The sequence below is a fragment of the Leiobunum rupestre genome, chromosome 7 (genome assembly GCF_980474605.1).
Source record: "Leiobunum rupestre chromosome 7, qqLeiRupe1.1.hap1, whole genome shotgun sequence".
Lineage (NCBI taxonomy): Eukaryota > Metazoa > Arthropoda > Arachnida > Opiliones > Sclerosomatidae > Leiobunum > Leiobunum rupestre.
Genome location: NC_143390.1, coordinates 41078042 through 41092293, shown reverse-complemented (window position 1 = coordinate 41092293; position 14252 = coordinate 41078042). Strand labels below are relative to the sequence as shown.

At 36.7% G+C, this 14252-nt stretch overlaps 2 protein-coding genes across 2 annotated transcripts in view; one reads left to right on the top strand and one right to left on the bottom strand.

The window, feature by feature from the left end:
• LOC149936321 (putative acid phosphatase 5) overlaps positions 1–13864 on the bottom strand; it is a 53567-nt gene extending 39703 nt beyond the window's left edge. The window contains exon 1 of the mRNA XM_090153660.1: positions 13766–13864. The gene's annotated coding sequence lies outside the window, so the exon portion shown is untranslated. The remainder of the gene's footprint in view (positions 1–13765) is intronic.
• On the top strand, positions 1881–2510 carry LOC149936322 (uncharacterized). Its single transcript, XM_090153659.1, has one exon. It carries the CDS (start codon positions 1881–1883, stop codon positions 2508–2510), a length of 630 nt encoding a protein of 209 aa, XP_090009785.1.
• Positions 13865–14252: the final 388 nt, after the last annotated feature.

The window sequence follows — 14252 nt, the reverse complement described above, 5'->3', positions numbered from 1 at the left end:
AAAATTGGAATAGTGACCATTCCCAAAACGTGCAGTGGAAAGCCGCCACCCGAGTGGTGAACTGTCAATGATACACCACTGTGTAGTCAACGTAGAGTGGTGAACTAGCAAAGGTAGTCTGCCACTGGTGGTGAATTGTTGAAGGCAGCAGCCTTTCTCTTTACCGTCAGCTCTTTACTAACCTGCAGAATAATCTTGATTGACAGGCCCCGCTTTTCGTTGGGTGGTGAACTAGTAAAGTTAGGACCTCATTGATGGTGAACGTGTAAAGCAATAGTGAGTTGTGAATATGAAAAGGTACAGACTGTACCCCGCTTAAATCAAAGCATTATAGAAGGCAGCAGTCTTTTTCTATATTAATGATAGAAAGTCAGCTCTTTTAAATAGTTATCATCCTGATGGACAGTCCCCACTTTTTCACCACCTGTATGAAGAGCCTACGTTTCTCCGATACTATAGTACACGTTATACCGTACGAAGACCGTGTAAATTACCAATTAAGAAATAAAAAACATTTTAAAATGCAAATTAAACTTAAATTTTAACCACTGATTTCCCCGGTATTATTAAAGTGGTGTAGCAATAACCATTTGTTTATTCAGTTTGATCGAACAATGCTGTTGTGATGTAAAATACAATGGCGCAATAACTTAGTATGTAATGTCGAGCACCTAGAGTGGATAACCGTTCGTATTCGAGCAGGTTTCAAGTTGAGAAGAATAACCTGAGAATAACTATGCAAGTATAATATTAATATTTTAGTCCTCTTTCTCTGGGGGCAATGAATTTATTTTACTTTTAAATTACAGGTATAAGAAATCGATAGTCGTTGATTTTGAATTCTTTGACGTGCGAAACAACGATGAGAGACCGGAGTAAATAGTCAAGGAAGTGGCAGCTAGCAGAAGCTTGTCTCCTAGGTAGTTTGATAGTCACGCTTAATCTAAAAAGTGGCTAGATTTGATAGTCTTTTCTCCCCCATTGTTGTCCGCGAACGTGTTATAATTCTGTTGAGAGAATTGAAACTCCTTTCGGATATAGCAGTTTCCACTGGAATTCTCAAAATAATTATGTAGTATTTGACAAGATCCACAAGAGTCAAAGCCATCTTGCATTGCCATTAAACTATTAAAGCAGTCAGTGACGTTAATCAAGTTATTTGTTTAATTTTTGGCTATTCTTCTCTGTCTCTTTAACCAATGAAGATCGGAATGGAACCGGTTGTATTAACAATGAGCCAGAACATCGTTTTCGTGAAGAAAAATTTCGTAGTGGGGGTCAGACGTCATTTCTACATTGAAAAGGACAGTGTTTTCTTATAGTCTAGTTTCCATTTTTGATAAATTTATCGATTTTCATTTCGATATAAGTGGTTCTCATACGCTCAATTAGGGTATTTGTTTCTGTTGCCCCGCTCAGTTGTAGAAGTAATGACGCTATTATACTACCACTATGCTACTAGATTAAAATGGTTCGTAAAGACGCTAATGAATTATTAAATAAGGACAAGTTGTTTTGCCATACCCAGATTCTGATTTAATGATCAACTTCTAAAATTACTATTGACAAACATTTCGAATCGAACTAATCGACGGTGAATAGTGTGCATGCCACGTGTATTTATTATTGAACTCGAACCTTTGCCAGATTTTCTCGACCAATGCTTACAATTATAGTAGTGCGCCTCGATATTATTGTTTGGTGTAATTGTCACCGAATGTGTGCGCGTCTTGTGATCTCAAGAAATTGATAATGGGCCGCAATTCGTATCCAATCTTATGAAAGAAGTATGTAGGCTATTTTCCATTAAACAGCGCTTCACATCATTCTATAGTCCTCAAAGTAACCAAACCGAACGACCTAATAAAAACCTCGGAATGATGATAAAATGTTACGTTAAAGAAAGTCACCAGTATTGGGACGAAGGGTTGCAACAGTTCGTTATGGCCTTACGCAGTTCAAAAAATGAGTCTACGGGATTTTCTCCCGCATTCCTAAATTTTGGCAGGGAAATACGGGAACCACCCATAATGAATGTTGACCATAATCAGTTATCGAAAGGCTGCCAGCAAATAGACGCACTAGCAAAAGCCGTATTAATTAGTAGAGCGATAAAGAAGGCCCAGGCAAATTTAGTAGAAGCCCAGCGAAAGAACGCGGTTCTTTATGATAAAAAGAAGCGCCAGTTTGAGTTCACGGAGGGAGATTTAGTCTTAAAGAAAACACACTACCAATCGTCGGCCGGTAATAGATTTTCGGCAAAATTAGCTCCCGCTTGGGAAGGTCCCTTTGTTATAGGACCTAAACTATCTCCCTATACGTACAAACTACGCGAGATAAATAGTAGCAAGGAATTAAGGGGGACATTTAACTTAAGGGAACTTAAGCTCTACACCGAGCGTGACCAAGTTATTTCAGAGCCCCAATTATCACTCCAGAAAGTGAAACCAAATATTGTTCGTCCTCCAGCCGACAATAGTTTCCATATGAATTTGCGTTCCCGCAAATAATTTACGGCGTCAAGGGACTCCGTGTAAAAATAAATTTATTTCGTACGCTTTACGTCCTGGTAAAGGTACACTCCCGGTTACTGTAAATGTCGTCGTAGCACAGATTACCCTAAGCCACGCAATTAGTCCCTGTATATATTTTATTCATTAAATTTTGCCAGTTTTTATTTCCATTTAATTTTTTTTTGGGGGTGATTCTTCTGCCTCTCGAGGTTACCCCTCCTTTAGATTTAGGGAAACAATTATTTTACGTACCTCGGCATCCCCATATGGTCGCGTTGGATAGTTTGTAGGAATGGGAAGTAGTTAGCGAAAGGCCAAAAGAGGGATCCAACGTGTTTCCATTATTACTACTCTGCTAAAAGGAATCTCTATAGATGCCCGAAATTGCCCTCGTGTCAACCCAGGCACTGATACTGATTTATAGTTTTAAGATCGTCTTTAAAATCGACGGTGAATAGCGTATAGTGTGCATGCCACGTGTATTTATTATTGAACTCGAACCTTTGCCAGATTTTCTCGACCAATGCTTACAATTATAGTAGTGCGCCTCGATATTATTGTTTGGTGTAATTGTCACCGAATGTGTGCGCGTCTTGTGATCTCAAGAAATTGAAACACATGTGAAACACATGGGCGCTTGAAATAAAGCCCTACGTTGAAATTTGGTGATTGGTCAAATCATAGTGTCCCTCCACGTCACAGCCCGTCATAGTAATTCGATTGGGTAACGAAAAAACCAGGATGGACCCAAAAAGTCACGTGGCCTATACAACAAAACTGGAAGACAAGAAGAAGAATCAAAGAAGAGGAACCGTATCTCCGGACCGAAAGGAAAGGATGATCTTAAACACCCCGCTCCGGATGACCTTAATAGAAGGAACATAGTTTTCGCGCTGGTCGTAATCTATGGATGTCTCCAGCCAATTGATCAGTTATCGCCGGACCATGGTTTTCCTCTGCCGATCACCACCACGACATCGTAGACGATAGTAGTAGCCTCACCTTATCTCCAACGTCTCAAGCCTTCAACTCTACGAACTCTCTCCTCGCCTCTACCTTTTTCATTTTATTTTCAAGTCTCGAGACCGACGATAATCAAGAATAGTGATCAGTACTTTTTATATGGCGCAATTAGTGTATATAGTAAACCGCGAATTTTTAGTAGTCTGGCATTGGTCGAGTGCATGCTGCATGTAGTTATTTTGGGGGTCATGTAAATTAATCTAGTAGTATTTTATTTGTTAGCGGTATTGTTTGGTTTTTATTTAGTAGTTCGATTCGAAATGTTTGTCAATAGTAATTTTAGAAGTTGATCATTAAATCAGAATCTGGGTATGGCAAAACAACTTGTCCTTATTTAATAATTCATTAGCGTCCTTACGAACCATTTTAATCTAGTAGCATAGTGGTAGTATATGTCAACGCTAGGCACCTATAGGCCTATAGTAGTAGTAGAAAAGCGTTACACTATGTTTTAAGTCATCTGTTAGGTATTAACTTCCGTTTACTCAAACCTAGATTTATTGGAAGGTTATAACAACTACCACAAATCTATTAAATGCAAACCCGTTGAAGTTTCGAATGAAAATTCTAAGCAAGTATAGCAGAATTTATACGGGAAAGTGAATTTTTCAATCCCAGTCTCATTCTCTTTTGAAATAGGCGACTTGGTTCGTATGGGCAAGAATAAAATCACTTTCGAAAAGGGTTACAAAGTGAATTCCCATCATAAAAACACGTCGGTTTTTGAACTTATGCAAAATTTGTATTATCCTGGGAAGGAAATTAGAACGTTAAATTTAAACGTGCACTATCTGATAATTTTCAAGACGCCCCGTGACAAATCGGCGATATTTCATTTGGCTAGACAGATTTCCCCAACTAACAATAAATACGTCATCGACGCCTTTCATCTAGCAATTGCTAGAGACTTTCGGTATTTAAGGGTGGATTTGAAACAAACTATGTCAGATGATCACAGACTACGGACCGAACTTATACCTGGAGAAGAAGTTGCCGTTTTTATCCCAAAATGAAGAAAATTCACAGTCATAAGGAGTTTTTAAAATATGTAACTACGCTTAATTCGTGTCAGAGAAATTCCGCCATCAAATATGCTAATAACGACGAGATTAAAGCTATTGTGGAATGATGTATAAATGTTCTGTGTGGCAATGTAAAACTGTCAGATGATCAGAAGAAGGGATTGAAGCGACATGGTAAAATTTTGCGGAAGATATAAAAATAAAAATAAATAATAATAATCAGCTAGGCTAATACCCAAGGCACCACCTTAGGCCTAAGTCATCAAGCGACTTTTAAAGCCTTTAACCCAATTCCGTCGTGGGTTTTTAATGTTACTCTTAGCACCACTTCTTTCAATTGTGGGAGTGCAGCAGGCACGGCTATAAGTAGAGCTTTCCAAAAGGGCTAGAAAGATGTAGAGCTCGGCGTTCGGATTACAAATTTTCCGTTCATTTCTTTTATATCCATATCCGAAAATTATAAGAATAAAAACTTATTTGATGCATTTTAAAACGTATAATAGTCGCGAATAATATCCATAAATAAACAGTTAATCGAATTTTTTATAATTAATTGAAATTTTGGTGGTTAATTTATCCGTTTCCCCGGGCTATAGAAAGATGATCCTAGTTCCCGAAGACGTTTATCAACGACTCAATTCATAACCGAAACTTGACGAAAACGTCGATAGGAAAACGGTTTTAAATAATCAGAATGTTAATTAGTCACAAAAAGTGGAGTTGTACAACCATTAATTACAACGTAACAAAAGGACTAAGAAGGCGCAAATCGTTGAAGAACCGAAAAGAAAGAAAGATTGGTATTCCGAAATAGCTATCGCGATTCCAGATTCACATTTTAAATCCGTCATTGCTTTGTACAAGTGGATTGAAAGAAATAGTAAAATTGAATGATCTACCAGTGGTGATCATATTTGTAAAGCACGCCCTATAGTTCGATCTAATATCATGGATATTTTACACGAATCAGTTAAAGGATTCAGAACCACACCGAAACACGAAATTGTTGGATACGATAATTTTTATTAATTGTTGACAAAGGAAAATATACCAAAATCATTTGTGAAAAATAAATTCCCCTTTGAAACCCTTATTGATAATGTACCTATTATTTCTAACGATTCACCAGATAAGGTGTACGATAATTTAAATTATTTTTCCACAAGTTCCGAATCTATGTATGGAAATGGATTATTGCATTGGATAAATTTGAAATAAAAAATATAATCGAATATCAGGTTTCTGTTCTTTCATTCGCGAATTACACCTCATCATGGAAGGAAGCAACGGTTCTACTCAGTCTGGGTTGCTAACCTCTTTATCGTTACCATACTTAAAATCACCCAAAGTTATTACGGCGTTTTTCTTCTTATTTATTATTATTGTTTTTGAACTATTTGATTTCGCGTACTGGTATCACGAACGGAAAATTAACTAAATGGATAAGCTAGAATAACTCTACTTCAATGTAAAGGATGCCGGTAGTTAAGGAGGCATTCGTAGTTTTTATTGGGCTGCCGGGGAGAACAGGGGCGTAGGAACCCGGGGGAGGCAGTGGGGCAGTGCCCCTCCCTAGAATTTTGCTGGGAGGGGCAACTAATGTTATTGTCAGTTGAAATCTTCAAAAGGCTCAAATTCTCATTTTAGAAGCATATAAAGCTTATATAACCTCAACTGTGTTTAAATTTCAGTCTTTTCCCGCAAATTTACATAGAAGTAAAATGTGCGCATTCATTCGGAGAAGCTACACTCCATTAAAAATGCAAAGCCATTATCCAGACCCCTTTCTGTTTCTCTTTGCCCACTCCAACTTCTAAAACGTTCCTACGCCCCTGCGGGAGAACGGTATTCAAGTTACCATAAACGACGTGAGGTAATTTTTAAAACAACAAGAGGTTACACAGACTAGTGAGAAGCAATTTCCGTAGAAACAAGACGATAGTTTATGGGATAGACGAACAATGGCAACTAGATCTGGCAGACATGCAAGATATCAAAAACCACAATAGTGGATACCGATATCCCATGTTGTATCGATGTATTTAGAAAATAGGCATTCGCTGGGGCTACTATGGATAAGAAAGGATCAACTATGATAAAGTCATTCAAATCAATTTTAGAATCAGGTCGTCAGCCTAAGGTTATACAGACTGATCTTGGTAAAGATTTTCTATGCAAAGAAGTTTAAGGTGAATTAAAACGTGGAGGAATCAAGTTTTTCACAACGCATTCTGAAGTAAAATCCAATATTATTGAACGATTCAATCGAACATTGAAGTCTCGAATGTATAGATATTTTAAGGAGAAAGATACGCACAAATATATCAACGTTTTACCAGATTTATTGGACGGTTATAACAACAACTACCACAAATCTATTAAATGCAAACCCGTTGAAGTAACGAATGAAAATTCTAAGCAAGTATCGCAGAATTTATACGGGAAAGTGAATTTTTCAATCCCAGTCTCATTCCATTTTGAAATACGCGACTTGGTTCGTATGGGCTAGAATAAAATCACTTTCGAAAAGGGTTACAAAGCTAATTATACCGAGGAAATATTCAAAGTAGTGGAGCGCTTACCGAGAGACCCCAGTATATAAGCTCGAGGATCTAAAGACTGAGCTCATTTCGGGTGTGTTCTACAAGGAGGAAATACAGAAAATCCGAAAAGACCTCGACAACTGTTTGTTTAAAATAGATAAAGTTTTGAGAAAGCAAACTAAACCCGTCGGAACGAAAGAGCTTCTCGTACGTTGGCGTGGTTACAGTTCAGATTTTGATTATTGTGTGCAAGAAATCGTAGTACTATGAGTTTCTATATTACGTTACCCTTGGACTTGTCTATACGCTATTTCAAGAACAACACTATAAACAAGTTCAAGGTCAGGACGTATTTACCGGAACCAATTAAACTCGAGGGAGCGTACGAAGTTGGACTTTCTGAAAAAAGTTATCTTAGTACATGGAATAAAGTTTATGAAGAATGTTTAGTTTGAATTTGGAACCCAGTAGAAGATACTACATTTGTAGAAGATACTTTTCAGGTGTCCTTGGAAGAACCTATATCCAAGAAGTCTAAGAAAAAACCCAAACAGACAATCAAGAAGGCGACAATGAACTTAAACGAGAAACGGGAAAAGAGCCCCGAAAATTTTGTTAAAAGAGATCTAGAAGATGAAATGCATGATATAAGTATACTTACACCCAGCGCCGGCTCTGGGGTAGAGCGAGTGGAGCGGTCGTTATAGGCGCCAGGTGGCAAGGGGCGCCAAAATGCCAAATGCGAAAAACAATTTCGATCGAAATATTTATGTGATGTGAGCCGACACTGCTTCTACCTCCTGTGTGTTACGGCTCTACCGAAACGTTACTAGAGGTAATGGCACTCGATGATGATGGTCAAATAATTATTATTTTATTACAGCAATCCTACTCGGTGGGTTATAGTCGAAATTAAAGGAATGAACCAATTTTACATTCCGCATGAAATCGCGATTATATTAGGATTCACGAGAATTCCAGGCAAAGATGTAACTGTGGTTACTTCCATGACAGCGCCTTTTAGCTGTGATATGAGCGCTGGGTTACATTATCGGTTCATATACTCTGATATACAAAGCCGATCGGTTGGAGATTCAGATGCTGCCTTATTACGTATTATAAGTAATCAAGGAAAAGACTGATGAGAAGGAGTTTTCTAGACCCATTATATGCTTATTGCGAATAACAATTTTCAAACCATTGATATTAATATTATGAGTGAATTGGATCAGCCTGTACATTTCGGAGGAAAGGTTCACGTCAATCTTCATTTTAGACCCCGAAAAACATGGAATTCTCTATAAAAAAGGTGTAAAATCTTTCTTCTGTACATTTGTGGCTAGCGAGTCAAAGGAGAAACATGTCACCGCGTAATTTAGATCACGTTTCTGTAAACGACTATAATAACTATTACTTAAATGAAATTCGACGCCGATTAATTCCGGTATACCGTTGAGTAGCCGTACAAAAAGGATATGGTCTAAGAAATATATTGGCCTCGGAATTTCGGTCTGTCATGCCTTTACTGAAAATTTTTCAATACCGGAGCTAACATTGCTACCGACGCAACGTCTCGAGTGGTGTGTCCATAAAAGACCCGTTAAAATCTCGGGGGAAAGAAGCGGGGGAAGAAACCTTAAGCTAAGCCGCTGATGCAGTGACTAAGCTGACTGGAAATGATTGTAAAAGGAAACGTAAAACGTCTCGCATCATCAGTTTAGTTCGAGCCAGGAAGAAGAAAAGACATTATCAGCTAGAGTCTGATATATTATCGTAGTTATCATTGAACAATGTTGCTAGCTCACCCCAGTTCGGACAATAGCATTAGCTCGGAACTTGATTTATTTCCCGTACTTTATACTCAAACTCGCATAATAGGAAGTCAATGGGTTGAATATAATCCAACATCGAACGAAAATGAAAACCAAGCAATTATCTTTAATATCACTGGAAACTCAGAGACGTACATTGATCTGAAAAACACCCTACTTCAAGTTCAAGTTGAAATTGTTAAACTAGATGGGAATTTAACAAAATCCAATATTCATGACGCTATTTCTAAAACAACAACTGCTGCGGACAAAGTTGGACCAGAAAATTTGTTTTTACACAGTCTCTTTGGCGAAGTTCACGTATCATTGGGTGACAGATCAGTTACATCATGCCCTCAACAGTACCCTTACAAGAACATGATTGTATTTTACATAACCACAGCATTGTTTGTTCAATCTGGATAAACACAGGGTTTTTGCAACACACTGCTCCTGCTCTGTAACATTCACCACCCCATTCACTACTTTAATAATACCGGGGAAATCAGTGGTTCAAATTTAAGTCTAATTTGTATATTAAAATCTTGTTTATTTCTTAACTCGTAATTTACACGGTCTTCGTACGGTATAACGTGTACAATAGTATCGGAGAAATGTAAGCGCTTCATACAGGTGGTGAAAAAGCGGGGACTCTCAATCATAATTATAACACTTCATTTCTGCAGGTGGGTAAAGAGCTGACCTTCTATCATTAATACAGAGAAAGGCTGCTGCCTTCTATAACTGCACTTTGGGGAACCTTGGCTTGTGTTATTTCAGAAGAACTTTAGTTAAAGGTTGTTCTTAAATAAATTATCTGGTGTAACAATAAATATTCCAATTTATAAATATTCCTATTTGATTCCCCTTTACAGATAATCCCTATTTATTTATAGTTTAAATAATTCTACTCCTAACTTTAATACCTACAGAATTTTCTCCAAAATAGAATACAGTAACTTTTACATTCATTTTCTTCCCATGCTCGTTTAAAACCGATCAATCGTCAGGTATGGACGCTGGCCGTCCTTTCCCTTTTAGTCGGTTGACGGTTTTACTTCAAACGCTCTGCGAGTATTTCTTCCAGCTATATTCGCAGGGTCGTTCTTAAATTGGTTTAGAGGGTCTAATGGCCATAGCCCCCTATTCCCCGTATTGTCACTTTTGACCTTGTTCCGTATGTGCTCGCGAAGCTTCACTTTTGGTCTTTGTTAGGACCTACTCTCAAATCCTAAAATAGTTTTAATTTACAACCCCTTTTCTTTAGCATACATCCCAAAATAGTTTTAATTTACAACCCCTTTTCTTTACCATAGATACCAAAATAGTTTTAATTTACAACCCCTTTTCTTTACCATACTTTCGTTTTAAAGATGAGAATTGAGAATTGCCAAAAATGCCAGTAATGGCTTGTTTTGTATAACTTCTAAGAAATAATATTTTCTGATATTTCTTATTTTTATTGTATTTTACTCTTCGGAGTTTCGCTATCTTTAACCCAAGGGTTTAAGATAATTTATGACTGTGTTATTGAAATATTGTGAAGTTAACCTTTGACCGAAAGGGGGTCACCAATAACTGGTACCCCTGGACCATAAACCCTAGGTCCAACCCATCGTGGCCGATTGGCTTAACTAAATGGGACGTCAAGAAGTGATTGGATCCTCTGGACATCACCAGCGACCCGGATTAAGAAAACCTCCTCTAACTCTTTGGTTAAAAACCAAGATTCCGTCTAAAAGACACCGAGAGATCCCACATGCCCCACTTGGGGTTAGTAACTCACAAAAAAATAGTGCTCTGCATACACAGAGATGTGCGGCTTAGTCTAAAATTGTGCGCGGATCGAAAAAGCTAATAAAAAGATGTAAATCAAAAGAGATCCGCATGATCCACTCGTTCTGCCTCATCTTTCAACAACTGTGTCGCACTTAAACTTCGTCTTCACCGTCCAACAATTTGATTGTTGAACTACTGGACTCTTGACTTCGTAACACTTAAGTATGTTTTTAAAATAACTATTGCCTTCTGGCGATCACTTCTGACGTGTATATAATAACTCTTGTGTCCTTTGGATAATATGTTTTTAAAATTTAGATTTATGGAAAACTTCAATTTAAAATATTGATATATTTCTTCTCAATAAATAATTTGGCAATTCTCAACCGTACTCTTCTGATTTAGTATTTACATTTAAAACTTAGACTTAGACTTCCACTAGACACCTTTAAAATTAATCATGCCCAATAGTGAAGTTAAGCGAGCTCTCCGGGACTAGATCAAATAGTGACGTTATTTATTATTGGCCTACTAATATATATTTTCAATTAAGGCCTACTGCGTTTTAGAATTAAATACGTCACACTGGCTGGTGATTGTCCGTTAGGATAGACTCGACCCGTTAAAGCCATGGTTTTCATTCAATTACAGTTTTAAACTTTAAATTCCTAATAATATAAGTATAGTATAATAAAAATGAATAATGAAACATTTATACACGGAGATTTTGCACACAACAATCAATATTATACATTTTTGCGTTAAAAAAATGGAAAGCAACGACTAAGCCTTAACCCTCGGCCGATACACCGAGCGTCAATTTACACAGTTTAATCATTTCCGTCCCGCAACGAACTGGCCCCTTTAGGTGTATTCATCCGCGGAAAATCTCCATGGATAAGTGTTATCGTATGCGGGAAAAACATTTAAAGATCTTTTGGTTCGGGATAGTTTCGATTAATAATATTTAGAAAAAAGATTAAAAATTTTCTTACAAATTGAAGAGTCCATTCAACAAAAATAAATAAATTGTAAGTAATCAGTTGTACTTGCATTTCGAGTTGAGCAATTATTTCTACTAACATCAGCGACTTACATTTTAAAATTCAAGAGCAATTTACAACAAAAGTCCTATCAACATCTATGAAATTACGAATGATGTTTTTTTGCCGTGAAATAGTTTTGATAATTCAATACAGTTGCGCCGCGATGATATTTCCAACATTCACTGCTACTTTAGACAGTTGCAAGTACAGTTTTTGAAATCTTATCATTTCCTCATTGAATAAAAATGTTGAAAACATACTTCATTTTGCAAATTGAGTCCCGTTGGGATATTTTGACGGCCCTTAAAGCACCGCGTATTCCGCTGGTAACGGTCCACTGATGAAGTATCATAATAAGCACGCGTAATGATGAAAGCGAAAAACATTCACCTAGTGGCGTAAAACATCTGCTGTATCAAACTAAACATTAGAGTAAATTTACCACGGTACAGAAGTAATAATGCTCCAATAAGTGTCATTCAAAAACGTCTAGCTTTCGACATTTCTCTAGTTATGTCCACTTCTATTTTATTTCGTTTCCCCCCACCCCCTCAACTATAATCATAGTTGAGAATGTTTGGTTACCTTCATTTTCATTTGGGTGACGGGACGTCAACAATATCTAGAAACCATAGTTCCTCCTCTCATGTTTTTCTATTTATTTCCTTTTTAATTATTTAATTATTATTTTTCCAATAATTCAAATTCAATTACATTTAATTTATCAAAATAAAGATGAACCTCTACATAACCAAAAGCTTGTAGATAGGCATCAAAGTTTACTTTACAAGTATTAATTGGATTCATTAATTAAGCTATTCTGGTAAAGACAAACAATACAAGGTTTACGGTTTACATGAGGTAGTTATTAATTATAACATCGGTAGCTATTATCCTCGCTACTATCCATGATTTATTTATTTTTTAATTGGCTGTGTATGGTAGCAAATTAAATAACTTTGGGCCTATATTTGATCTAAGACCATTTACACCTGGACTGGAGAGGTAAATTGCTATTTCGCTTTTTCTGAATTATCCCCGCCAAAACACCACCAAGCGGAGAAAATCCGCGAATTTCGTCCACAAACTCGTAGTCCCCCGTTATTTTTATCCCCCTTTCCGAGGCGGTGAACGCTTCGTGCTCCGTAGTCCGGTTCGAAGGCAGCGGGAACTGCGGGATGCGCGAACGGAACATTTTACGGAGAGAAAGAACGAAGTAAACGTGTTTTCCCAGGCCCCTTTTTTGTGGGCGAAAGTTTCATAAGAGGGCCAGTGATGGCGCTTCGGTAGCGGGGACTCTAGTAAAACGGAAATGCCTATCTTTACTACAGTCCAGGTGTAAATGGTCTTAGATATGATATACGTTTCTGCGTTTTAGTTTAACTCTCGGTATCAGTTCTTATTTATACAGGATTTTACAAATTTGTTTTTTGTTTTAATTAGCGGATCCAGTACACTAATACCCGCACTTCCCCAGACAATTATACCACACGTAAAAATAGATTACATTAATGCGTAATAAACTCTCCGTAATAGCTTACGCCTCATTAATTTGTCAGCTTAAGCACTGATTTGGAATTTTGGTTTAACTATTTAATATGTAGGAGCCATTTTGTTATAAGGACCACTATAAAAGCGTTTTATATTTTTAATAATTTTTTGCTGTGTAATTTTTGAAGCACTAGGTTGTTATTCAGCCACTGACGTATTTCAAAATTAGGCTTCGTCATGCCACGAAGCCGCTTCAAAGGCGTAATAGGAGAGCCTTTTGATGGACAATCTTTGAAGGCGGTCGGTTTCGAATTCAAGTCTTGGGGCCTTACATTCGAAATCCCTTGTTTTTCATGAATTTTTAGTATTGTTTTGAGGGAATTTTTTACAATTTCATAATATTATTAACTATTATGATTTTTTTTTAATTTAAAAATTTATTTCATTTCCTTCGTGCGTGAAATCGTTGAACTTGTTGATTATTATTAAGATACCTTAATGATCGTATTATTCATAGTTATCTATAAAATGACTTACATTTTGAAGCTCTTTTACGGTTGAAAGACTACCATCAATATGTGCAAATACTTCCACCGATATTGTCAAATATGAGAACATTTATCCAAAACGAACTATGAATACGTCCTTCATCAAAAATTCTCTGCGCAATTGAAGAGCGCGAAATGGCAGATGTTTCTGGTGTTGAAAACAACAACGTTCAGATATTGCAGATGGATAATTATAGAAACGATTATATTCTCAAAAAAATTCAAACGCTTTGTTTCCTTGGCTGCTACTAAATTTCAAACTTTATAATTAAAAAATAAAAAAACTTCATTTATTGAATGATAATTTGATTTTTTGGTTTCCCCAAATCACTATTACGTTTTATAAATATTTTTTTAATAAAAATAAAAGTATAATAAATTACAGAACAGAAAAATAATACAAATTTATTTAAAAAAATTAATTACTAGTGAATATCAGAATAATCGGGAATTTGTTTTAATGCATTACCTTATTT